Raw genomic sequence first — 27,148 nt, forward strand, 5'->3', positions numbered from 1 at the left:
AATAAATTATTTTATCCTTTTTTGAAAAAATTACAGATTTTCTGGACATGATTTCCTTTTTTAGCTAGCAGCTACCACAGCAGTCTTTTTTCAAACACTTTGATTATGTTTTCACAGCTACAGAGAATGATCAGAGGTTTTTAAAGCATCTGATTATAATTTCAGAGAATGGTAGTGTACTGATAAAATGTCCACAGGAATAGAGGATAAAGTTGAAGGGTTGGGGGAGAGATGAGACACAATTGGAGCTGCAGACTGTTGTCCAAAACCAAGGCTACATTCTTTGCAGATGGAAAAGATGGCCACTCATGACTAAAATCTTAAAAACTATATGAAGACTGAATTTTTAGTTAAGTCCTAGAATACTCGGATGAAATTTTATATCTGGAAGCAGAAGAGACATTAGCATTCATTCTGTGTAGGAAACATCAGTGTCTGTTGTGTGCCTGGTATCTGCTGTGTGCTTAGGGATACAGGGGATAAAGATAGCCTCCTTCAAGGAGCTTATGGTGTCAGTCAACATTTGAGGAACTCGGAGTTAAAGCAAAATAGAAATTGTAGTAATTTGTATACAAAAAAAAAACATTCTAAGGAGAATTTATATAATAAAATGATCTTGGTTGTATACAATGAAAATAGCACTGATCTGGTTGCAGTAATTTGTATATACAATGGCCTTTTGGCATTCTGCCAGCTATATATCCTAGCACCTTTGTGAAACTCCAGACTCCCCAACAACCTTACAGCTTATCATTACCACCCTACATTATGCTAATAAAAGTATTTGAAAATTTATTAAGGCATGGCAGCTTCGGGGCTTTCTGAAATAGACTGTGTACACTGGCAGTAAGGAAGCCATGTAAAGATGTAAACACTGGGAAGTTGGCTGTCTTCACTCTTTAACAAGTCCGTCCCATCCACCAGTCTTGAAGTTGGGAATTCTAGATTGTGTGTCACCAAAAAAGCCAAGAGATACTTGCCCTGAACATCCCAGTTCAGAGGAGTAGTAAGTATCTCACACTCGTTTGAGGAGTTCTTGTACTACTTGCACATTTATCAAACAGCACACACTTTGAGGAGCGAGAGAAAACGGCTGTTGGGTATTCATAAACAAGGTACGCAGGTATCCCTTATGTGCAGTACTAAAAGTCAAAACTTCCAATGATGCCTTTGAAAGCGTCTGGTGGAAGCTTGTTTACATGGCTTTGGTCCAGGACCGTGTTTTCTAGCAGTATGTTCTTTTTAACAGAATCCCACCACTGAAGGGAATGGTTCAGACAGGAATTTTGTTGTAATGCACAGTTTCCTATATAACCAAATCGTCACCCTTAAAACCTAGTTAAGATCATGAGGGCTAGTATAGTCAAAGCCTCCATAAAGTTTCTTGAAACCTGGCTCAAATGTCAGCTAGCCAAACATTCTTATCAATAAAACCAGTAACCTTGGAACTGATCAGATTACGTACTCCAGCCAACTTAATATGTAAAACGCTTTCAGATAATTGCCACTGAGCCTTATTAAATACAGCAGCCCGATTTCAAGGTTATCCTGTCAACTTCATCCTGACTGGCTTTCCATATTCCATTGCTGGCTTTCTAACTCACTCTTCACCAGACTGAAATCAGAGTAATGAAAACAGTCAAACTGCTCATAAAATGTCACACTACTATGAGAGCACACATTATTTCTACAGATATTTTCTGTCAGTCACTAGATCACTACTCAGATGACAGCATTGCCAGCCTGAAACAGGCTTTAGAAATGACAGCCCCGTACCGTAAAGACGGCTTCAGCAGTAAAATTTACTGAGTTGTCCCTTTGATCTCAGCCTACAAAAGATACCAAATGTTACTCAGGAATAAATAAAACATTTATAGAAAAGGGGAGAAAAGGTTATATGCTTCATTTTGCTTATCAATGTCATTTCCAAGCCAACAATTTTATTAGGGGTAGGGGTATGGTGACATGCTATTTTTAGGTTGTGGGGGAGAAATGTGACATTTAGAACAAATGTCGTAGCATTTCTTCAATAAAAATCCATGCTGTCAGCTGCCTAGCTCTAGAGAATTACAGAAAAGCCGCACTGAACTGAAAGAGAAGTAACAGTAACTTGATTTTTACCTTAACCCTCTCAGACCCAGCCTCAGTGTGGACCGACATTAAGGACAGTTTTTGTTTGGTGTATAGCTTAGAAACAGGTCTGTATTTGCGCAGAATGTTTCTTAAAAGAATCTGTTCTGTCTGCTTAAGAAATGACCCTGTGTTCAACCAAAGCTTTGTCATTTGTTTTGTTCAGTGAACCTTGAGGAGAAGCAAATTCTTCACGAACAAAAGAACTCAAATACATACTAAAATAACTACTCCAAGATGAAAGCCAGAAAATGACTGTATTTATTGACTGGGAACAACAAAATGTGCAGCAGCAGAAAAGGAAAAAAAAAAGGACAGAAGAGATAATTATTAGAATTTAATGTAAAAAGGAATAGCATGAATGTAGTTCTTGTTATGGAACTTCTTGCCCTTATCTCTCTCACTTTTTTTTTTTGGCATCTGTTCACATTCTACCATGAAATATGTCCGGGTTGTTATTGAACTTCTCAGGGACAAGAGCCGTAGCTTACATTTCTCTCAGTTCCCCACAGTGCCTAGCACAGTTCTTGATAAAATGATTGAGCAGTTACAGGACTGGTTTGAGAAATACGGTCCGTATCTAATTTATTCGATGTTTTCGTTCTCGCTAGCATGCCACCCCTCCCCATACACACAGTGACTTTCAGGCTCCATTTTCAAGGCTCAGATTCTACTCAGTCCACCTTTATTCCTGGTCAGGTAATACTGTCGTCTTCGCGGACCATGACCTGTGCACTTTTAAAATAAGTATCAGTGTCTCATTAACTGAGAAGATGGAGACCGCTGTGACTTTCTAAATATTCTCGCCTTTCCCCTTCGGAAGTAACCCTGGGCTTCGTTCACGATCTTTCCTTTCCTTCCTGTCCCAAATAGGTTCCTCTCTTCCTTCCCCTCGACTCTCAATCAGGTCTCTGCCAGCTTTCCTGGAATGTTCTCACTTGTCCCCAGGAGTCTCTTTGCTTTCTGATGGGCCTAGTAATAATCCCCGGTTTACCTGCCTTCTCTGTGTGCTTAGTTGCTCAGTCATTATCTGACTCTTTGTGGCCTCATGGATGGTAGCCCACCAGGCTCCTCTGCCCATGGAATTTTCCAGGCGACAATACTGAAGTGCGGTGCCATTTCCTACTCCAAGGGATATTTCTGACCCAGGGATCGAACCTTTGCATCTCCTGCATTGGCACGTGGCTTCTTTAACACTAGCGCCACCTGGGAAGCCCACCTTCTTGAATGACCATTAAATACTAAACATGAATGCATACTCAGTGGGTCCCAGACATTGGGCCAAGTAATCCATGTGGGTATATGATATACCTTCAAATAAGGTAGAATCTCTTCTTTTCAGTAGCTGACAGCTGTCAAACCAATTCAACAGGTAACCTGTTCTGCATATCACCCCCACAAACAATCATTCAGCAAACATTTCCTGAGTCAAATCCAAGTGACACAGTGATGGCTAATGACACTCCTTGCTCAGGGATTGCACAGTGTTTGTAATTCTGTGAGCCCACACCAGCCTCACTGCTCATTTTGAACTTGTACTTGCTTCCTGTCCCAAATTCTGAAGTGTATTTTTTATGTATCCAGAATGCTTCATGTGGTTTTTCTTCAATTTTGGTAGAAACATTTTGAAGGCAAAGACTGTTTTTCCAAAACTGAATTGCTTTTTATCTTTCATGGTCATTGCCTGACAGGGGGCTCTAACCACAGGGCCACCTCCTGCAGCCCCTCAAGCTGTGCTCTGTTCAATTCCAGGGGAACCAAACACATCTCCATCTAAGTGACTCTTGGTGCTCAAGAAATATCTGTGTGACTCTTAGGATGCCAGCAATTTATGAAACATCATTTTGTTTTCAAAAATGTATCCTTAAATCCTTTCTTTCTCCTACTCTCTTCAGTTTCCTCTAGAACATAGAGCCATGGAAATAATTCATACTCACTGGTTCAGAAGTAGGTGATGTTCTGAAAATTTGTTTTCTTATGAATCAGATACATATGATTTAGTAATCTGTGTATGCCTCCAATTAAATTCCTAACCTGTTGTTTTCTAATGGTGTTTTGACATGACTTTGTAACATTTGTTATATATATTGACAACCTCATTGGAAGGGTGGAGGTATGTGATTTCTTTTTATCATTGAGGGTTGTCGTTTCTAACCATGGATTCTCAAAGAAGAATGATTGGTCTTGTATGGGTTTAAGACTTCAGTGAATTAACGTAATGTCATTAAACTTGAGTTGCTTCTGCTTCTGTTCTGATGTCAGTGAACATATGTCAGATTTCTTCTGTTATGGCAGCAATATAGCATCAATAGCAATATTTCATATTAATCAAAATATAAGATGTCTCACCTTTATCTTCGTGTGCATATATAGGGCAAGGTAGGGAAGGTATCACTCTCTTAGCTTGGAAAAGAATTTCTCTTAGGAAAGGAAATAGCTTTATCTAGGAAACTATTTTGAGAAACAGTTTTATGGATGAAAAAAGAACCTGAGGCCATGAATTAGAAGGAAACAAGACTGTGAAAGATAGAACTGACTGCTTGGCAGTAGAAAAATAGAATGAATTTTTCTCTCAGTATAAATGGAAGAAAGAGTGATTAAAGAGAGGAATGAAGTAGGGAAATAATTAATATTCAGTTCAATTAAATAATTAATAAGTGATTTGTACTTTTTTCCCTTTGTGCCCTTAATCACAAAACGGAGTCAGAAGACCAGAAATTGGGAATTAGATGTGACCTTGAGAATGCAGGACCCCTAGATGTTGAAAGTCATTTGGAGAAGGAACTGAACTTTTGTTGATAAGATAAGATGTGGGACATTGGAGCCTATATCTAAAGGAGCAAGAAGACCCCGGATGACATCTGTGTTTCATTTACAGTCATGCCTGGCTTTGATCCTCAGCTCTGCCTTTTTTACCAGCTGTGTACCCTTCGGAAAGATACATAACTGCCCTGTGCCTTAGTTTCCTCATTCACACAACGGAAATAATAAAAGTATATACGTGTGTGTGTATGTGTATATGTACGTGCATGCATGCTAAGTCGCTTCAGTTGTATCTGACTCTTTGCAACCCTATGGACCGTAGCACACCAGGCTCCTCTGTCCATGGGGATTCTCCAGCCAAGAATACTGGAGTGGGTTGCCTTGCCCTGCTCTAGGGGATCTTCCCGACCTAGGGATCAAACCTGAGTCTTCTGTGTCTCCTGCCTTGGCAGGCGGGTTCTTTACCACTAGTGCCATCTGGGAAGTCCATACATATGTATGTATATGTGTGTATATATATATATATTTTTTAAAACTGGGTTGTCTTGATGAGATAAATTAATACATGTGAAGAAGTTAGGAAAGTGCTGTACATAGTAAGCACGGAATGTTGCCATACACATCACCCATCCTCATGCAAGCACGCATATGTCAGAACATTTTGGTTTGCTATTCATGTATATCCTTAAACCTGAGTTCCAAAGAAGTAACACATATACAAGCCATGGTCATGCTTAGTTGCTCAGTCGTGCCCAACTTTTTGGGACCCCTATGACCGTAGCCCACGGACTTCTCTGTATGGGGTTTTTTAGGCAAGAATACTGAAATGGGTTGCCATTTTCCTCCTCCATGGGATCTTCCTGACCCTGAGATCAAACCTGTGTCTCCTGTATCCCCTGCATTGCAGGCAGATTCTTTACCTGCTGTGCCATTGGGGAAGTCTCTAAAACCCATTTTAAGTAGTTAAAATTGATTCAGAATCCATTTTTTTCTAACACCCTTATTTCTCTTTTAAATATAAAAAAGTATTTTATACTTAAATAAATGAGTAATTTATTATCTGTATATAAATATATGTTTATATCTATGAATGAATATATATTGATATCTATAGATATCTATATATTGATCTGTATCTTGAAATATAGATATCAATATATATTATCTGTATATTATTTGGCTCCATATGTCATCTTGTATTTATTTTCTTTTTTCATTATATATTTTATAAGATGAAAATCGTATCAAAGTCTTGATATATTTTCCAATCCGCATATATTTGCTCTTCAGAAGTAATGCTTTGTTTCTAAAGTAATGGCGTAACTAGGACTCATTATACATAACTTTTATAGCTTTAATCACTGGGCTCTTGTCTGCATAAAATGGAAAAGCAGCTTACTTTGTAGAAGTTATTAACTTCAGCAGTTACTAAATGCTGTCCTGTGTAAAATATTAAACTACAGGGATGGTGCTGTTATTTTGAGAATGTAATTACTGTGTGTTTTGATTGCTTCCTTTTAAACCTTTAGGCCATTTACTACTGACCAATTTTGGTAGCCATTTAAATTTGTAAAAACTGTTTTACCATATTGATTCCAATATATCTAGAAACTTAGCCATGAAAAACTATAATTTATATCTTAAGTAATCTTCTAGAAAACCTTTTCCCCTAAATAACTGTTTGTTTTACCTAATTTTTCTCCAGAATTATTCTGCCTTTTAATCATTGTGTAGGTAAGGTGGCACGGTGTTGTAGGGGCACAACTTTAAAAAGATTCACTATTTAATAGTGATTTCTTTTATAGTTGGGAGGGAACTTTTGAAACAAAATATTCTGTTTTAGCTCAGCACAAATTAGAAATAGAAAACACGGGAGAACAAGGGAAATCGTGATGGCAGAAAGGATGAGGGCCTGACTTGAGAAGAACATGGAGAAATCCGACCTCATTCAGGGCATCGGGCCAATCCCAATACTTCCCCTTTTACCTCCAGACACTTTTCCAATCTGGTCTGTCTTCTCTGTTCTCATGACCTCCCACTTTTTCACTTTTTACGTCTTATTGCTTCCTTCATTTTCGGTCTTGATACAATGAAAGCTCTAGGAACAAGGACTGTGTCTGCTTGCTGTATCCCCAGTACCTAGGGCATTTAGAAGGCTAGCGAGTATGTGTTGAATGAATTAGTGAATTCACTTATACGTCACTTTGCAAGTTGGTGATTATTCACCGTGTTCAAAAGACCCATTTCCCATGCCTTAGTACTTAGTCTGGCAAGGAATTAAATTCATAAAATCTGTGAGAAGGACAGCCTGCCAGTACGTATCAAGGTCTTCCAAGTGTATAGAGGAATATGTTAAAAGAAACAGTTGTGAATCTGAGTAAACATAAATCTATGAGAATGTTCATTACAGAACTGTTTGTGATAATAAAATGTTAAAAAAAAAAAAAACCCTAAATATCCAATAATAGGTAATGAGTTAATATATACTCTACATTCACAGGATAAGGCCATGAGGTCACTGAAAATCATGTTGTAAAGGAATATTTAATGGTGGGGGAATGTTTATTGATGTGTAAAAAATGGAAATAATATCTTTGATATCAACTTTATTAAAATAATAAATACTATACATTTGCTTAGAAAAAAAAAAAAAGACTGGTAACACATACCACAACGTTAATAGTAGTTATCTCTAAGTGACATAATCCTGGGTGGTTTCCATTTTCTCCTTTGGTGGCCTTTCTGAATTTTTTGAAAATTTCTAAAACAAACACACAGCACTTTTGTAGAAGGGTGGGAAGAAAGGAAGTTTTTCCAGTGTCACTTTGTGGGACAAACTCATGAGAAAGGAATTGAAAGGGCAGTGGATGGTGAGGAGTGGAGATGGTGTGTGCTCAAGATACAGATGATTCAGTGGTCAAGAGGAGCAGCCACCAAAGGGTTTGTCTGGTGGGGTCAGTAGAGCTCGGATAGCTGGCCTGGACCAGAGAGAGTCCTGGAACCTGAGGAGCAAGATTGGTATGCATCACCTTTGTCATTGCTTTGGCATGGAATCCTCCAAAGAATGTTAAGCCATGTGAAGTAGGTAGAAAACAGAATCCTGGTAAGTTGTGTCTAGAGGAAGGGTCTTTATTCTGCCTGGGTGGATTTTCAGCATAGGATTAGCCATGTATTCCTTTGGCTCTTGCTTTCTTTTTCTGCACCTTGTTCTTTGTTTCTGCAGTGATATTTTGAAAGACAGTGGGTAGAGTGGAAAGAGATGGGCTTTTGGGCTTGGCCGAATTCAGCAGACAGGAGCTCAAGCCCTGCTTTATCAACTCTGAGCTCTATGACCTTGGACAACTTTGTTTCCATGCCCTGAGCCAAGAGTATTAAAATGAGGCTAATAACAAGTACCTTGCAGGGTTTCAAGCAAGATAGATGTATATAAAGTTACTGGCTCGATGTCTTTCACAGTCATAGAAAGCTAATAAATGTTAGCTGTTGTCCTTAAGATTGTCTTTCTCATTGCTCTTGCTTACACAAGCACAGTGTATCTTATAATTACAAAACCATATGCTTGTGTTGATGTTTTGTTTGTCATTTTCAAAAATTTTCTTACTTAAGTAAAGAAAAACCAGTCAAAATCTTTAAAAATTTCAAATCTTCCCTAGTCAAAGCAAGCTGCTTTGTTGATTCTGAGTGATCCTAACCAAAATCAATAGTGTGGTGATACTTCTGTTTCATTCTGACATCTAGCAGTCACCTAAACTGGCCTTCCCAGAACAAAACAGTCTTTGAGAAATGCAAGCACATCACTCAGCCTTGTTATGGAAAACTGGCAGACACCTGGGTGTGCCCACAGGGACTGTGATTCCATTTCTCACTCCATAAGCAACATCCTTCTGTTGTGAATTAAATCTTCACAGTCGAAGTCTGTGTCTGCATGTGTTTGTTTATTTGGAAAAGAAATGTTATTCAGAGACATTTTATTTGTAATAGTTATGGAGCACCATGAGAGTGGGTGAGCTGAATAGTGGCATAGTGCGCTTTCCATGTGAAGATTCCTCACGAGCGTTTATTTTTCTTTCTGGCTTAACGCTCATTTCCTATTAGGACAAGGGACAAGTTATATTTTATACCTAAGTGTGAGTGTGAGGGCTTACATGTGTTGGTAACATGTATGGATATTGTATGTGGTCTGTACGTCAGTTGGTGTATATAATACCTGAAGCTGTGCATGTTGGTGAACTGATTTCTGTTTGCCCAGGGAGGTTTCTTTTCTCTGGTTTCACCCACCCTTGCTTTATCCAAGAGGGTAAATGCTGTCCTCTTATCTCACAGCTCAAGCCAAGTTCGGCATCTGAAGAAGCTTAAGGTCCCAATGCATCAAATTACCGTGCTCAAACTGTTGTTTATTACAGTCCAGTTTGTCCTGTCATTCCAGTGACAGAATGTCAAAGCTTTTCTTTCCCGTTACCTTCAGCTCTCAGCATCTGCAGGGATCTGATATGCTGTTCCTGCTTTACTCTGGGGGGAACTCTGAAATGCATGAGATGAAGGCTGCAGGCACTGGTTAACCCTTTTGCTGAAGCTCAGGTTTCCGCCCCACTGTTTGCCTCACCAGACCGCGAAAGCATGGTCTATTTTATGGCTGTCTGGTACTTTCTTACATATTTCCATCACTCTTCTTTTGAGCAGTGAATAACCACAAGCAAATCATGTGTGATAGCATTCATGAAAGTATTGACAGTTTAAGTCTAGAAATTCAATATGCATTTCATCACTAACTACAAGTATACAATCTGTAACCTGAGGGATTTAATTTGGATGAATAGGAACCGTGTATCCTTTAAAACTCAGTCTAGAATAGCTAAATACACATATGAATTTCCCATTGGATGTTTAAAATCAACTTCTAGACTTTCTTTTTTTTTAATTAGACACATGTCTACATAATTATGTATTTTTGGTTTTACATGCCTGTCATCATACATGTAATTATATATGACTTGTCTTTCTGGGATGAAGTTTTGTGCTTCCTAAAAATGCTTTCATTGCTAGGATAGAATGCAACTTCTCTTGTTCAGGTAAGAGAAAATCTGCCAGTAGTGAAAAATGCCACCCTGATTCAGGGAAACATTTGTATATTTCTCCTTAAAATCTTTGACCAGGGCAAGTCCTCTTCTCTCACATGGGCTTCAGCAGTCACCTGCTCACTATCCTTCTGCATTCATTCTTGTTTCCCTCTCAGATCTTTTCACTAAAGGGAAACTAGAATGATCTTGCATACCAATAAATTTGATCATATCACTTCTCTGCTTGAAACTTTACAAGGACTTTCCATTCCATGGAAGGCCCTCCTGTACATGAAGCTGCATCTCTCCCCATGCACCCCCAGCTCTCTGCTCTGAGCACACCTCGCTGCCTTCTACTCCTTCATGCAAACCTTGTTCCTTCTGTGCTGTTTCTCTGCCCAAAATGCTCTGCTCACCCTTTTTTTTTTTTAACCCCATTAGCTCCTGGTTACTTTGTGATCTCACTCCAGAGCTTCCTTAGAGAACCTTTCCCAGACCTGTCTGCCAAGGCCAGATCACCATCCTTGTTAATAACAGGTGACACGCCTCTTAAACACACATCGGAGTTACCATTTTATACTTGTGTCCTTGTTTGATCACGGTTCATCTCCCTCACTAGACTGAGTTCCATAAGGACAGGGATCATACCTGGTTTTGCTCACCGTGTCAGCAGAGCCCAGCCCAAAGCCTGGCATATGGCACATGCTCAGTGGAAGCTTGTAGGAGAATGGAATGAAGACAACCGTATCTGTAGTATTTTCTGTTTTATGAAAGTATATCCTCAGTCACCCTGGTTTACAGTTTTCACAGATATCTACTCTTTTTTTAATAAATTGAAGTCAAGTTGGTTTACGATGTTGTGTTCATTTCTGCGGTACAGCAAAGTGATTCAGTTATACATATGTATACATTTTGTAATATTCTTTTCCGTTATGGTTTCTCACAGGATGTATCACAGTTCCCTGTGCTGTACAGTAAGACCTTGTTGTTTATCCATTCTGTATATAACAGTTTGCATCTTCTAACCCCAAACTCCCAACCCATCAGTCCCTCCCTCCCCACCTCACAGCCACAAACCTGTCCTTTACAGATAATCACTCTTAACAGTGACACCTAATTCACTTAATTATCACTGTTGAGAACTTGCTTCCCTTGTATATTCGTTTTGTAGTCCGCAGTATAGACTAGCCTTTTAAAAATTAAAATCCCTGCTCCAAGCAGGGTTTGAAATTCAAAAAGAAAGTGAAAGTGAAGTCACTCAGTTGTGTCCGACTCTTTGCGACCCTAGGGACTGTAGCCCATCCGGCTCCTCCGTCCATGGGATTTTCCGGGCAAGAATACTGGAGTGGGTTGCCATTTCCTTCTCCAGGGGATCTTCCCAACCCAGGGATCAAACTCAGGTCTCCCGCATTGCAGGCAGACTCTTTACTGTCAGAGCCACCAGGGAATCAAAAAATTCCCTCTAGTTTTAAGCAGCATGGATCGGGTTTGAGGATATGTTTCCATAAGAGACAAGAGAGAGAGATTATTGACTTCCTAGCACCTCTTGAAAAAGATCCTTCCAGTGAGACCTGATTATTTTCATATCGTGTGTTTTCAGAACAAGAGATGTTAAAAAAGAAAAAGACACCGTGACGTCAGATGTACAGGCTGTCTCTGTGGTTTTGGATTACCTTTTGCTTTTGTCCGTTTGTGGCCATTCTCTCAGGGATTGCTTTGCCAAGCTGGGCAGTATGTGGCATGTTTGTGGTCTGTAAACACTTTTGTGGACCCACTTTAAACCACACTGAGACCCAAGCTTGAGGGTTCCAGGGAAAGATCAGGAAGAATCTTTTGGCTTTCAAATGACATCTGAGTATGCTACCTTTTCCTTTTTGTTTCATCTTTTAGTTTCAAGGAGGGAAAACAAATGATTTTTTTTTCACTATAATTTTTGGATACATATATATTTTTACTTAAACAGTGGCTAATTCAGTCAACAAAATAGCTGTTAATTAGAAAATGCAAGTTTAGGAAAAATAGGAGTCAATTGTAATACAGGAAGCTTAGGGGACATGGTGAAGTTGGGGTCAAGGTGGACAGAGCATGACCTTTTGGTGTCACCAGCCCAATTTGCATGTCACAAGTGCAGAATGATGAGCTACCCCACTGCTCTGAGCTGAGAGATTATGGGAAGCTTATATAAATGGGCCCATCTTCCTCCCATTCTTGACGAGGCTACATTTTTTTCTCCCCTCCAAAGATACTGTATAAGATTGACATTATCAGAATGAAAATAATGTTGCTTGCTATTTTTTCGCTAAACAGCAGCAGATAAGCAGAGGCCATTTTCTAAGTAACAGTGACTTCCTGCTTCATTAAAAGATGATTTATGTTCTGTAGAAGAACACGTTTGAAATGGTAGTTCCAGCAAGCAAGTTGGACCAATATCGCTCTTTCCAATCAGTGCAGAAGATAAACCATTAGCAATAATGAACAGATGCCCACCGAACTGAGAATATACTATTTTGTGATAAAGAATTTTGGGGTGGTTTTAATCACTTTTTGCCTTTCAAGGGAATTTGTCCACTTAATATATTAATAGAAGCAATCTTAGTTTCAGATTTATAATGTTTCTGAATATATGTTTTTCATTGTACACATAAAAATTAAATTTAGAGGAAAAAGTCTCAAAAATCACTCTTCTGTAAAGCTGACTATAAACTCTGCTTCTCCGTTGCTGCCATTATGGGATTGGAGTAATTAAGCAGACATAATATAACACATAAAGGAATTTATTAGGCTTTTATTAAGGCTGGATAATTTGAGTTTCAGGTTTTAAATCTCAAAGGGCTCATAATTGTTGTCATTTTCTGCTAAAAGCCACATTTAGAAAGAAGTTAAACTACGGTGCAAAGGAAAAGATGTGTTTGAATGGAAAGTGCATAGTGCCATTTTCATTAATTCAGCACTTGAATGCGAGTGCCTATTGTGCCTAGCATGAGGCTTTTAATAAGTAATAAGACACTGCTTGCCTGAGTTCCCTAATTTATGCTGATATTTTTCTTGAAACAGTGTTAATTGCAGGAAGTCATCATTGGAGATGGAGATGTGCCTTGGTAGGAAGGGAGAGATTGGTTTCAAATTCCAAAAATGTGAGCGACTAATTTGCTAGACCAATTTAAAATCTTAGAAAGGTTTTCAATTTGATTATTGACTCAAGAAACACACTGAAACAGCTCCAGGACTCGGGAGCGTGAATTCAGGAATGGTTTGGAAGACTGAACAGCCTTCTTCTGGTTAAACAGTGTGTCCTTGCAGTTTCAACCTTGGTTTTTAAAAATTCTGTCTGAAGAGTGTCAGTGAGTGTGGTATCTTTGATTTTTTAGGACTTTTTTTTCCCTGAATATTAATATATTTGGTACTGAAATTCTCTCTGTGGATATTGTAAGGTATTGAACTTTACTGTCCCCACAAAATTCCTTGAGATTTTGCCTCTCTGATTATGACCCTTAATTTACAGTTTCTCCCAGAAGTCTAGAGAACATCCAGAAGCCTTTCCTAGGGGCATGGTTGTCAGGGCAACAGATAGGTGATACTTCCTGTCCTGTCCTGTCTCCTTGCGTGTGGTCTTGTATGCTCTGCTCCTGCTGCTCTTTAGTCTTGTCCGACTCTGTGCAACCCCATGGACAGCAGCCAGTCAGGCTCCTCTGTCCACGGGATTCTCCAGGCAAGAATACTGGAATGGGCTGCCATTTCCTTCTCCACATATATACTCAGTTGTGTCCAACTCTTCGTGACCCCATGGATTGTAGCCTGCCAGGCTCCTCTGTCCATGGAATTTTCCAGGTAAGCATACTGGAGTGGGTTGCTTATTTCCTCTTCCAGGGGATCTTCCCTACCCAGGAATCAAACCTGAGTCTCATGCATTGAATGTAGGCAGACTCTTTACCACTGAGCCACCTGGAAAGCCCCCATCCTATCTCCTTACAGACTCCTCATTCCCCATAAAGCTGCATCTCTTTGGGGTCATGAAAATAAATATTTCCCCAAGAGAGGCAACATTTTAAAATCTAAGAGACCCTGGAACCAAAAGCTTTCATGGAAAGGGGGGTAAACGGGACTCAAAACCCTGAAGTTCATTCCACTGTTTTACGTACAACCAGCCCTGGCCCAGGATTTAAGTTGGAGGAATTCTGTTTAATGGAGGTTTTGCTCTCACGTTGAAAATAAAAACAAAACTGCAGGGATCAGTCGGGCTGAGCATCACATTTGTAGTTTCCATGCCACCTGTTCTCATGGACCTGGAATAAGACTGTTGATGTCTCATTTCCTATGTCACACTTGAGCCCATCAGGGTGGACTCACCACACCCACAGAGTGAAGTCAGGGCATCTGTCTCACAAAACACACAGAGTTTGGCCTTAAATTCCTGCCTGGTGTAGGGGGCCAGCAAATGGCCCTTCTCACCTCCTCTCTGCTCCTCACTAGTCCCGCCTTGTGAAAAAGACACTTCTCTCCAGATGGCAGAAGCTGACGTGGTGGTTTCTTGGCCCTGGCTGGGTCTGGCTCCTTCCTGGAGTTTCTGTAATACCCTGTGCCACTTCACACCTCTCAACACTGCAGAGGCCTCACGTACATTCCTCGCCTCTTTGAGCTGCACCCTGGCCTCTTGGTCTTCACAATAACATGAAGCAAACACCAGTGTGGAGCTACAGAGGGAACCCTGTATGGTTTGGGGACAGAGTAGCCCTTGGTTTCAAGTCACCACCTTTTGCTCTTTCCTTGCCTGTTTCTCTTCCACCTTAGTCCCTACCATTCTGAACCCTTAATGGTTCTCCATCCAAATGTCAAAATCCTTACTCCATGGAGGGTTATAAACCACAGACATTTGTTAGATGAATATCAGGAAAAGGCATATGGAATTGAGTTCTCAAGCAAATCTTATCATAAACTTTGTGGCCTTATAGTGATTCTATGGTTTTAATTAGCTGGGCTTGCAGCTCGCAGTCTTGCCTCTGTAGCTCTGTCTAAATTATAGTCCCAGGATGGTCCGTCTCAGTGCTCTTAAGCCTTCAGTGCTGATCCAGGGTGATGTTTTCACCAATCTAACATAAGGACAGTACAATACAGTACATTTAAAATCATTGTTGAAGAGATACTTTTTAAAATGCCTTCCTATTTTGAAATTATTATGATCATAAATATTAAACCTTCACGAAAGTATGTCCCTACTTGTAAAGTAAAAAAAAAAAAAAACAAATGGTTAACCTTATAAACAAACTCGTTTTCTTTTGTTTTTTAGAAGCTTCATCTGCCCCCTTCCCCAATTTTCCTAGTATTCCTGCTCTAATACCCTATAATACCCACTGGTATCTAAGCTTCACAACAACACAAAGGCCTGAACTGGCCCCCTCTACTTTCCATCATCTCTACCATTTCCTGTCTCAGAACTCAATTGGCTGGATGGCATTCATTCCTAAAAGTACTGGCTGGGGAAAAATACATCAATGATGGTATAATAATAACCAAGAAACTTATATTCATAAGCACAGGGTCAAAAAGTTCTCAGTCCTGAGACTAGATCAGAATGCCCTTTCCTCTTCTATGGCTTCTTTCTGCTTGAACCAGCTCTTCCACCTTTGTAAACCTGATTAATTTGGGGAGGTTTGATTTTTTTTTTAATTGAATTACTGTTTTTCATAGTGGCTACACCAATTTACATTCCCACCAATAGTGTAGGAGGGTTCCTTTTTCTCCACACCCTCTCCAGCATTTGTTGTTTGTAGACTTTCTGATGATGGCCATTCTGACCAGCGTCAGGTGATACCTCATTGTAGTTTTGATTTGCCGTTCTGTAATTGATGCTTTTGAACTGTGGTGTTGGAGAAGACTCTTGAGAGCCCCTTGGACTGCAAGGAGATCCAACCAATCCATCCTAAAGGAGACTAGTCCTGGGTGTTCATTGGAAGGACTGGTGCTGAGGCTGAAACTCCAGTACTTTGACCACCTGATGTGAAGAGTTGACTCATTGGAAAAGACCCTGATGCTGGGAGGAATTGGGGGCAGGAGGAGAAGGGGACGACAGAGGATGAGATGGCTGGATGGCATCACTGACTCAATGCACGTGAGTTTGGGTGAACTCCGGGAGTTGGTGATGGACAGGGAGGCCTGGCGTGCTGTGATTCATGGGGTTGCAAAGAGTTGGACACGACTGAGCGACTGAACTGAACTGAATAATTAGCAGTGTTGAAATCTGATGAATTTTTATTCATCCTTAACACTTGACTGCCAGCCTCACCATCAGTGTACCTGTTTCTGCTCCACACCTGTGCTCACTGCTTTCCTCAAGAGCATGGGCACATTATATCAGAAATAATCTTTTTTTACATCTGTCGCCATCACTAAGCTAGAAAGTTCCACAAGGTAAGGAATGTGGCTTCTTCAGCTTTGTGACCTTTGCACACACTCAGAAGATTTTTTTGAACTGAAATCAATGGAACAGACAGCTGAGATGTGGCTAAGCAGGATGGAAGCACTTTCTTTCTTCCTTCTCCAAGTGACCCTTCAGAGGAGCAAACTTCCTTCCTGATTAAAACCCTGTTGCAAAGCTACTGATGGTAGCTTTGGCAGCAGCAAAGAACACTTCTTACATCCCCTCCCTTCCACTTTCTCTTTCATGAGGGGTGGGACCACCTCGTTCCTATTTAAATCACTCAACTCTTCTAAGAGTGTCTGAGCAATCACTCCACTCCTGAAATCAGTTTCTTTGTTGTCCAGCTCACCTAAAATTTGGTGCTAAAGTTTTTGTGTGGTGGTAAAGTAAAAAAGTCGTGAAGAGTTGGACACGACTGAGCGACTGAACTGAACTGAAATTTAAAAAAAGTATCAATAGTATTGTTTAGGGGTCTAAACAAAAGAGCCAAAAAAATACTTGATTGATAATCAAAATATCAGATTGTTTTTATTTGCTCAGAGTGGTCTGACATGATAAATAAGCTGCTGCTGCTGCCACCGCCAACTCACTTCAGTCGTGTCCGATTCTGTGCGACCCCATAGACAGGCAGCCCACCAGGCTCCCCCGTCCCTGGGATTCTCCAGGCAAGAACACTGGGGTGGATTGCCATTTCCTTCTCCAATGCATGAAAGTGAAAAGTGAAAGGGAAGTCACTCAGTTGTGTCCGACTCTTCGCGACCCCATGGACTGCAGCCTACCAGGCTCCTCCGCCCTTGGGATTTTCCAGGCAAGAGTACTAGAGTGGGTTGCCATTGCCTTCTCTGGATAAATAAGCTAGTAGGTTCTTTTTATTTTCATATTCATATAAAATTTCTTGATATTGCCTTATGGAGAAGGAACTACTAAATAACACTCAGATTTGAGAACCATCAGAAGAGACTAGATCAATAAATTGTTGTGTTGATGTATTGTTCTCATTGTAAGAACATTTTTCATTTTATTCAAGCAAAATGCATTTCTTCAGAATGGACTGTGTCCCAAGCTTGTGGCAGATACCAAGGAAAGGGTGAAGAGGACACGGGCCACTGTCCCAGACAGGGAGGCTGGTGGGGGTCAGCGCTGCGTATCACAGGACACTTACCCGAAGAGTGGGTAGAACGCTGTCAGGGTGATAGCTGTAAAGAGTGAGGGCCTTAGCTACCTGAGGACTGGGGCAGGCAGGTGCCTGAAGGGATGTTTCACAGGGGAAGAGAAACCTGAGCTGAACCTAAAGTCTAGTTCAGAGCTTAGGAGGACATTCTGGAGGCAGACTGCCCGGATTCATACCCTAGTGCTTCCATTTACCACCTGCGCGACCTTCAGAAAGTAACTTAACCTGCCTGCGCCTATAGCTTTCTCATAAGTAAATGGAAGGTAAATGTAGCCCTTACCTCTTATAATTTTTTCTAAGTGTTACACATTTGAAATGACTCATGTTATACTCACTGAGCGCTTAGGACAATGCCTGGCATGGAATTAACTTTAACTACTATTAGGAGTTGACCTGACAGTTGAATTAGGGAAAAGAAGTCAATGTGGGGGTATCGAAGTGTGAGAGAGCCTCCGAAGCTTAGGGAACTTTGTGTAGTTTTTCAGTATTGCCCCCAAAGGAGGTGCTAACGTAAGAGTAAAGAGAGGGGAGCTCTCTTCACTGTGCGAGCAGAGGGGTTTGGACTTTATTCTGGGATAAAATGGCGGGGCGCCTATTAAAAGGCTGTAGGGGACTGGGTTTGGGCTTTGTAAAGAATATCCTCCTGCCAGTTTTAAGGCTGGAAAAGGAGATTGAGGATAATGTTAAAGCAGATAGTATGACATGGCAGACAAGCAGGCGGGTGGGCTCACAGGAGCGGCAGAGGAGAGGGTGCTCCACTCCTCACATGGAAGTTTTGTTAAAGGCTAATTGCTTTCATCCCTTTTGATGGGCCACGTCCTTTGATACACTAGTCATCAGCCACATCAAACACTACTACAAGTATATTGTCCTCATTTCGAATTTAACTACTGAAAAATCTTTAGATGGACAAAGGCTTAGCTTTCAATTACTGGAAAAGAAAAATTTAGACCTGCTGTGAACTATTGGGAGTATGGATTTTTTAAATAGAGGAATAATTAAATAACTTCAGTGAAGATTGTTGTTGTTGTTGAGTCCTAAGTCATGTCCAACTCTTTGCGACCCCATGGGCTGTAGCGTGCCAGGCTTCCTTGTCCTTCACCATCTCCTGGAGTTTTCGCATACTTATGTCCATTGAGTCAGTGATGCCATCCAACCATCAATGTCCCCTTCTCCCCCAGACTCTTCTCCAGTGCCACAGTTGAAAGCATCCATTCTCTGGTGCTCAGCCTTCTTTATGATCCAACTCTCACATCCATTCTTGGCTAGTGGAAAAACCATAGCTTTGACTATATGGACCTTTGTTGGCAAAGCTTTACTGGACCTTTGTCTCTGCTTTTTAATACGGTGTCTAGAAAAGCTGTCATAGCTTTTCTTCCAAAGAGCAAGTGGCATTTAGTTTCATGGTTACAGTCACTACCTACAGTGATTTTGAAGCAGAAGCTAATAAATACATGGATACCCTGCTTTGACTATCTCATATGTGGCTGCTGCTGCTGCCAAGTGGCTTCAGTCATGTCCAACTCTGTGCTACTAAACATCTATTTATTGTCTGCATCAGTACCAGTCTATTATGAGGGTATAATATATAAAACCCATACAACTGCCTGTGCATGTGTGCGTGCTCAGTCGTCTCTGACTCTTGGCAGCCCCATCGACTGTAGTCTGCCAGGTTCCTCTGTCAATGGAATTGTCCAGACAAGAATACTGGAGTGGGTTGCCAGTTCTTTCTCCAGGAAATCTTCTCGACCCAGGGATCGAACCTGTGGCTCCTGCATTTACAGGCAGATTCTTTACTGCTGAGCCATTGGGTAAGCCCTGGGTGACTATGAACATATCCCTTAACCTCTGAGAGACTTGGTTTCCTTTTCAGTTTCCTGGAGATAATATGGTCATGCCCTGGTATCCTTGGGGATTCCAGAATGCACACACACGCACGCACGTGCAGACACACACACACATAATACCCACACCAAAATCTGTGGGTGCTCAAGTCCCTTATATAAAAGAGGCATAGTATTTTCATATAAAATACACACATCCTCCTGTATACTTTAAATGGTCTCCAGATTTTAATAATACCTAATACAATGTAAGTGCTATGCAAATAATTGTAAATACAGTGAAAATGCTATCTAACAGTTTCCAGGCATACATAAAATTCAAGTTTTGCTTTTTTGATCTTTCTGGAATTCTTTTTCCAGACCTGCGGTTGGTTGAATCTGCTAATGCAGAACCCACAGATATAGAAGGCCGTCTGAACTTCAGATGGTTGTCATGAGAAACAAATGTGATAATGTAGGTGAGAGTCATGTGAAACAGAAAAATAGCAGAGGTGCTGTGGTTTGTCAAGCTATCCATCTCCTATGGGCTATTTTAAGCTGTTTGTCCTCTGGTTGTTATGAATTTGGGTTTAGTTTTTGTGGAGTTTTTGAGCCAGGGTAGGAGTTTGAGTTGTAATGCTGTTCAATTTTAATTTTTGAATTGCTTTTCCAAAATATTTCTTCCAAATGCAGTGTCAGAGCTGACAGTTGATTGACTTAATCACTTGTAATGAAAATGCCACTAAAAGTAACCATAACTAATTCATATGAACCATGGAAGGGCTATTTAATAAATACCAGAAAATATTTAATTAGCTTAGAAACAAAGACAGCAGCTAGTTTATAATAGACATGACCATCTTACCTAGCAATGGCTACTCAACTTTATCATTCTGCCTAGGTCACTAGAATTATTTAACCATCTTAGGCCTCATTGTGGCCAAGGATATGCACTGCTCACAACAGTTTCATGGTCTCTGTATTCTGTGACCTCCCTTTGACACCATGTGAATGTACCATCTCAGATGACTACTGCAAAGCTTGTAAAGTGGTTAAAGGACCAAACTCCTGAGTATGTTTACCTGGATGGCCAGTTGACAGACCTTATCTAACATGTACTTCTCTGCCATTGAAGTAAATCAGGACTGTTAGAGACTCTATTTGATTTAATTTAATAAACTGTATTTGCCATGAGGCATTATGCGCCTTACTCAGGGAGACACAAGGGCCAGCAAGCTGATGTCAGAGTACACGTGTGAGTTTTTGAGGCCTGTTTACATTGCCTTCTACAGCTGTCTTCTGAAACTCTCGACTCTGTCATGTGTGATAGACGCTAGACATAGCCTAGAAGGTGTGCTGGATCATAAATGGCTGTGCACAGTTGGCGGTGCATTCGTGCTTGCCAGTAAGCCTGAGGCGTGGTGTGGGTCTACCCAGGCTGTATGTGTGGGATGTGTCCCATCTGTGGCCACAGACCACAGGTGACCGAAGGAAGCATGCTGACTAGTGGCTTGAGAACAGAAGCAGAAGATGAAGTCAGTCAGTATATCCTTTGAGAAGATAATAGACAACTTCTCACACCATTGAACTCAAGTTTCTAGTCCTAGTGAAGAACCAAATTCCATGCGGGTAACATCTGGGCACTCAAGCTGCTTCATCAGTGATGCTTATGAAGGGCATTTGAGAGTAAAGCAAGATGGGGTCGTGATCGGGGTCGTCAAGTGTCAACCAGCCTAGAAGACAACTTGTTTGAGCAGATGCTCTACAAGCAACACATGGAGGCTACAGAGAGATCGGTTTTGAGTCACTTTGGGGAAGAACCTTTAATGCTTAATTGACAGAGCTACACACGACGACATTTTTGTAAGTGTGCATTTCCTTGGACTCAAAGCTGTTGTCTTACAAATCAGAAAATAATCCACCACAGTTGGGAAAAGTTGATAGGAGTAATTTCAAAATAAAATGCATACCATCTGTTTCTAAGGGCTAAAGGGAATTTTCTGAAAATCAGGGTGATTTCAAAGAGCTATAGAAACAGTTTTTAATATCTCCATAGCCCAGGTAAATAGCAAGCTTCCTTTTAGGTAATATATTTAACCCCAGACCAACAGCACTTACAGTAGTTTTCTGTCTCTTTCCACCTCAGTTTCTGTTCCTGTTTGTCCCTCTCTCTCTTTCTCTCGTCTTTTTCTCAGAGATTCCTTTTTCCTCTTTACAAATATCCTCCTTCCCCAAAACATAAACATGTAAGTGTATTCTTTCCTACCTGAGACAAGAGCTGATGTGATGTGACTAGATCTCTTGGGCTATAAGACAGAGTTCCAAATCAGTGAGGACTTGTGAGAAATCCACGTGAGAGCCAATAAATTATTTATTTAGAGAAAGGAAGAGCCTACACAGGACAGTTATTATCCCAATGAAGAAACAAAATGAGATGGTCTACAAGTTGGACATTAAAAATATATATGAGATGAGAATGTTTCACAAAGTCCACCCAGTGGCAGCAGCGTTGACACCAGCGTCCCCACTGAGGCCTCGCATCACACCTGGCCTAACCCTCGGCGGCCTGGTCAGTCTTCTGACAGGGTGAAGGGAAAAAAGAAAATAGAAAAGCCATCAAGCTTTTGCTGGATGTAGATGAACACATACTTACCAGTGAGCGAACAAAAGTAATAATGAGAGTAGCTAATGACCTGTGGAGCATGCGAGTGAAGCTTAGTTTGTCTGATAAGGTGCATAAAAGCATGCCCGATCACCCGAGGTGATCATCAGGACCATACCACACTGTCACAGAAGATGGGCTGGTTGACCAGGCGATCGTTTAATATTAGTAAGGCCAGAGTTATGAGGGAAGATTGCAAACGAATTAATAGTTGTATTAGTCATCTTATTTCATACATATTACCTACTTAAGGATTTTTTTAGGTTTCTCTTCTACTTCGTGAAGTTTGGAGCAAAAAATCATGACCCTGTTTCTAAAATATTTCTGAGGCCATGAATATGTTTCACTGTTTTCACAGGAAAGGTAGGGAAAACTTCCTGCCATTTACAGAGGCTGAGAAAGTATTGATACCATAACCTACCAAAACAGACTGTATTGTTTTTAGCCAACATTAATTCACTGCTTAGGAGAGTTGTAAGGTAATGGTTTGTTTGCAACTCTTGTCATTCATTGTCAGTATTCTTTAATTATCGTAATATTAAAGAGAAAGCTGAAACAATTTTATAAGCAAAAGTTACAAAATGGGGAGTGGTAGTTCTGATGACCCATTTGTTTGCTCACCTTTGTTAGTAAGATGTGTGTATGCTTGTTGCTCAGTCATATCCGACTCTTTTGGGACCCCACCAGCCTCCTCTGTCCATGGGATTTTCTAGGAAAGAATACTGAGTGAGTTGCCATTTCCTCCTCCAGGGGATCTTCCCAACCCGGAGGTCGAACCTGCTTCTCCTGTTCCAGGTGAATCATTACCACTGAGCCCCCTGGGAAGCCCCTATTAGTAAGATATTTTTATTAAATGAGTTTTATATGATTGTTTTAAAAATGCCTGTTTTAGAGCATCTGTAAAGGAGGGAGGAAGGGAAGGAAGGAAGAGAATTAATCACTCATAATCCCACCACCCAGAGTTAACCATTAGCACTTTTTTGTGTATTTACTTCCTTTAGCTTATGTTCCTTTATTTTATGATGCTGGCATTATACTCTGTATACAAGTTAATTAAAAAAAATTACATTGTGAACATCATTTGTGTCTTTGAAGTTCGTGACGTTAGGAATGGCTACACACTAAACCTGGAATGGATGCATCAGTTTGCTGGCTATTCCTCTATTGTTGGACACTCAGATTGTTTCTCATGTTTTGTTATTATAAATTACCCCATAATAAGCATCATATAACACACATTTTTTGGTCCCAATATCCATTTTCAGTAAATGTATTTCTGGAAGCACAATTATTAGGTTAAAGAGTATAAATATTACTCAGTTAAGGGTTCTTGATAGATACTGTGAAACTGTTTACTAGAAAAGCTGACCACTGTACATTCTCACCCAAGTATAGCCTTCAATTTCAAAGATTAATTTTGGGGGTACCAATGAATGATTCTTCTAATGTGCTTTTGTATTTATTTTGCTTATATTGCATCCAGATTTTCTACATCTGTACTCTAAAATAAGATTAATGTGTAACAGTGGGTCTTAATTTGGAGGAAGTCATGATTCATTTGAAAATCTCATGAAAACCATTAACCTTCCTCTCAGAAAAATTGACATACCGACAAAATGCATAATTTTACATATTTTCAAGGGAGGACTGTCCACAGTCATTCCCTTAAAATATTGTGGCTGCCGTTATACTAAGTGCTTTACGAGGATTATTTTATTTAATCCTCACAGTTTGGGGCATCACAGAGGAAAATAACTCACTCAGAGTGGCATAACTAGCACAGCTGATGCTCAAACAACATGCGTTCAAGCTGCACCGGTCCACTTCTGTGTTGGTTTTTTTTCTTCAACAAATCCATCCTGCAGTACTGCACAATTCACAATTGGCTGAATCTGCAGACACAGAACCACATATGTGGAGGAAAGACTAAAGTTACTCAAGGATTTTCAGCTACACAGAGGGTCAGTACTCCTAATGCCCTGTGCTACTCAAAGGTCAACTGTGAGTGGCTGACTGGGATTCCAGCTCCAGAACCTGCCCTTTTATCCAACATATTAAATTGTATTGAGGTTAAGATACCTCATCTTTCATCTTCCTTTTTCGTATTATTTTCTCAGGTTTTTTCTAATACTGACTTCCTAAAAATCTAATGAGGAGATTTGCCATATTTTTCGATGCTCTGGATCTGTTTCTCTAGCATGAGGTTATCTGTTTCTCAGAAGTTGAGTTGACTGCTGAGAAGCTTTCTTACATAGAGTCTTTTAAGAGGAAATTGTGTAATAACCTTTTCAATTGCTTATTTGCATATCAGTTTTCATTTTGAGTCAATTTTTGTAATACAGTCCTACAATCCGTCCTACACTGATTTCCTTTTTCACCTTTTTTAGCATAGAGTTGTATGTAACGTTCTCTTGACCTTTTCACTCCTCATTTTTCTTTTTTCCTCCATCTTGACTGGTTTGCTAACATTTTGTCTGCTTCAGGATTGATTTGTTGCTGTGTTTCATTTTGGTTTTGTGAGCTCCTCCCCCAATATGAACAAAAATATGCTTGAATGATTAATTGTTCCTATTTTTATGTTTTCTATTTCTGGCTTTAATTGTATTCCTTTATTCTGCATTTCATAGGGTGTGGCCATTGTTGGGGTGGTTGTTCTTATTTCTCTGATTGCCTAACTTACATATTTGTTAATTGGTTTTCTTCTTCCCTGTCTAGTATGTAGTGTTCTAATCTTATTCTTAAACTGACTTATTTGGAGTTTCTCTTTTCTCTTTGGTCTAGTGATTAGCATAGTGTTTTTAATTTTTGTATGTATTTTAATAGGTTAATAAGTCTTAAGATAGTAGATTAAGTTCATTCCATTCAAGAAGTTCGACCATCATAGAGAGGAATGCACGTGATCTGACACTCACACGTGAATTTACATTTTAAATTCTGTTCAGTTCAGCGACTGTTTATTGATTCCCCACTGTGTGCCAAGATCTATACCAGGCAGTAGGAACATGCCAATGAAAAGATAGACGTCACCTCCTTTCTCAGGAAAGTTTTATTCTGGTAGAGAATACAGACAAGTATACAAGTACAGGAGAATTAACTGAAAAACTAAGGGGTATGAGCCAGGTACAAGATTCCATCAAAACTAAAATTAACAGAAAAAGACTTTAAATACAAGTAATAGAAAAAGATCCCATTCACAATAGTAACTAAGCAATACATATACCAACAAATAAATCCAGTAACAAATGATAAGATCTTTAGGATAAAAGCTGATTTTTTTGAAAAAATATAGAAGGTATATTTAAATTATAAAACATAACACATTCTTTTGTAGACAATTTAATATCATGCTACTGTCAAATTTCCCCATATTATTCTATATTGTCAATATAATCTTAATCAAAAGGCCAACAAGACTTTTTGATAAATTTTGCTACGAAAGAGTAAGCCTTTCTATACAATAAATGATAAAATTAAAAGATAGGCAAGAAATCAGGGGGAAATATCTTTAATATTTTGTTGTTGTTCAGTCACTAAGTCGTGTCCAACTCTGTGACCCCGTGGACTGTGGTACTCCAGGTGTCCCTGTCCTTCACTGTCTCTCAGAGTTCACTCAGACTCACGTTCATCAAGTCAGTGTTGCCCTCCAACCATCTCATCCTCTGTTGCCCCCTTCTTCTCCTGCCCTCAATCTTTCCGAACATCAGGTCTTTTCCACTGAGTCAACTCTTTGCATCAGCTGGCTGAAGTATTGGAGCTTCAGCTTCAGCATCAGTCCTTCCAGTGAATATTCAGGGTTGATTTCCTTTAGGGTTGACTGGTTTCATCTCCTTGCTGTCCAAAAGACTCTTAAGAGTCTTCTCCAGAATTACAATTCAAAAGCATCAAATCTTCGGTGCTCAGCCTTCTTTTTGATCCATCTCTCACATCCATACTTGACCATTGTACTTCAGTAATTGCAACTTAACAGACAAATGGGCAAATGGCATTCAACAAAGGTTGAGAGATAGTCAAACTCACTGGCAACTAGGGAGATGAAAATTACACCAAAAATATTTCTTTACTTTTTATGCTACAAAGGTGGCACTACTGGTAAAGAACCTGCCTGCCAGGGCCAGTGATATGAGACACAGGTTCGATCCCTGCACGGGGAAGATCCCTGGAGGAGGGCATGGCAACCCACTCCAGTATTCTTGCCTGGAGAATACCATGGACAGAGGAGCCTAGTAGGCTGCAGTCCATAGATTAGCAAAGAGTCAGACACAACTGAAGTGACTGAGCAAGCATGCACACACCATGTTGTTGGGTCTAGAAAGAAAGCCTGCATGCTAAATCAGTTCAGTTCAGTCGCCCAGTTGTGTCCAACTCTTTGTCACCCCATGAATCACAGCACGCCAGGCCTCCCTGTCCGTCACCAACTCCCAGAGTTGACTGTCCATCGAGTTGGTGATGCCATCCAGCCATCTCATCCTCTGTCGTCCCCTTCTCCTCCTACCCCTTCTCTATGCTAAATGGGAAGGTATAAATTGATAAAGCCATTCTGAAGGGCAATTTGGTTGTATATGTGAAAATTATAACTAAATACTCTTCCTTCAACCTGGTGATTCCACTCCTAGAGAAATGCTCAGCCATGTGTCCAGAAAGGTATGCATTGTTGTTTTTCATAGCCAAAAACTGGAAACAAGCCAAATGTCTATTAATAGGGAAGTAGTCAAATAAATTATGACATCTTTATTACATGGCCTCCTGTGCACTGATTTAAAAAATAAAATATGGCTTTATGTGATAGCTTTCTCCTGAGAGCACTGGGGACCCATTGTAGCATTTTAATGGAGGTGTATGACATGACCAGACTTGAGTTTTTAAAATATCTCTTTAGATGGATTATGGGAAATGGATCTGAGAGACAGAAAATAGAGGCTGTTAATCCCTTCAAGTATTAGTGGGGCTCTGTGGTATGGCAGAGCTTGAAACTGTTGTTACACAGCTGAAAAATACTCTTATTAGAAATTTATTTTATGCTCCATTTTGATATGTATTTGTTGTTAATTTTCATTTTATATTGGAGTATAGTTACTTAACAGTGTTGTGTTAGTTTCAGATGTACAGCAAAGCAATTCGCTTATATAT

General features: G+C 40.1%; 1 protein-coding gene across 18 annotated transcripts in view; it reads left to right on the forward strand.

Annotated features, from left to right (window-relative positions):
• The window catches only part of CDKAL1 (CDK5 regulatory subunit associated protein 1 like 1), a 777,071-nt gene that overhangs the window by 555,798 nt on the left and 194,125 nt on the right, over nucleotides 1-27,148 (forward strand). For 2 of the 18 annotated variants that reach the window (XR_008711391.1, XM_055570768.1), the window contains one exon: nucleotides 4,838-5,137. The exons of 15 other annotated variants lie outside the window; for them this stretch is intronic. Coding sequence is in view for 2 of the 3 variants with exons in the window: in XM_055570768.1 (XP_055426743.1) it covers nucleotides 4,838-4,888 (51 nt within the window). In the remaining variant the exon portion in view is untranslated. Of the gene's footprint in view, nucleotides 1-4,833; nucleotides 5,138-27,148 lie in introns of those variants that run through there. One more of the 18 variants, XM_055570766.1, reaches the window with a different exon arrangement.

Source organism: Bubalus kerabau, chromosome 3, assembly GCF_029407905.1.
Source record: "Bubalus kerabau isolate K-KA32 ecotype Philippines breed swamp buffalo chromosome 3, PCC_UOA_SB_1v2, whole genome shotgun sequence".
In the NCBI taxonomy this organism is placed as follows: Eukaryota; Metazoa; Chordata; class Mammalia; order Artiodactyla; family Bovidae; genus Bubalus; species Bubalus kerabau.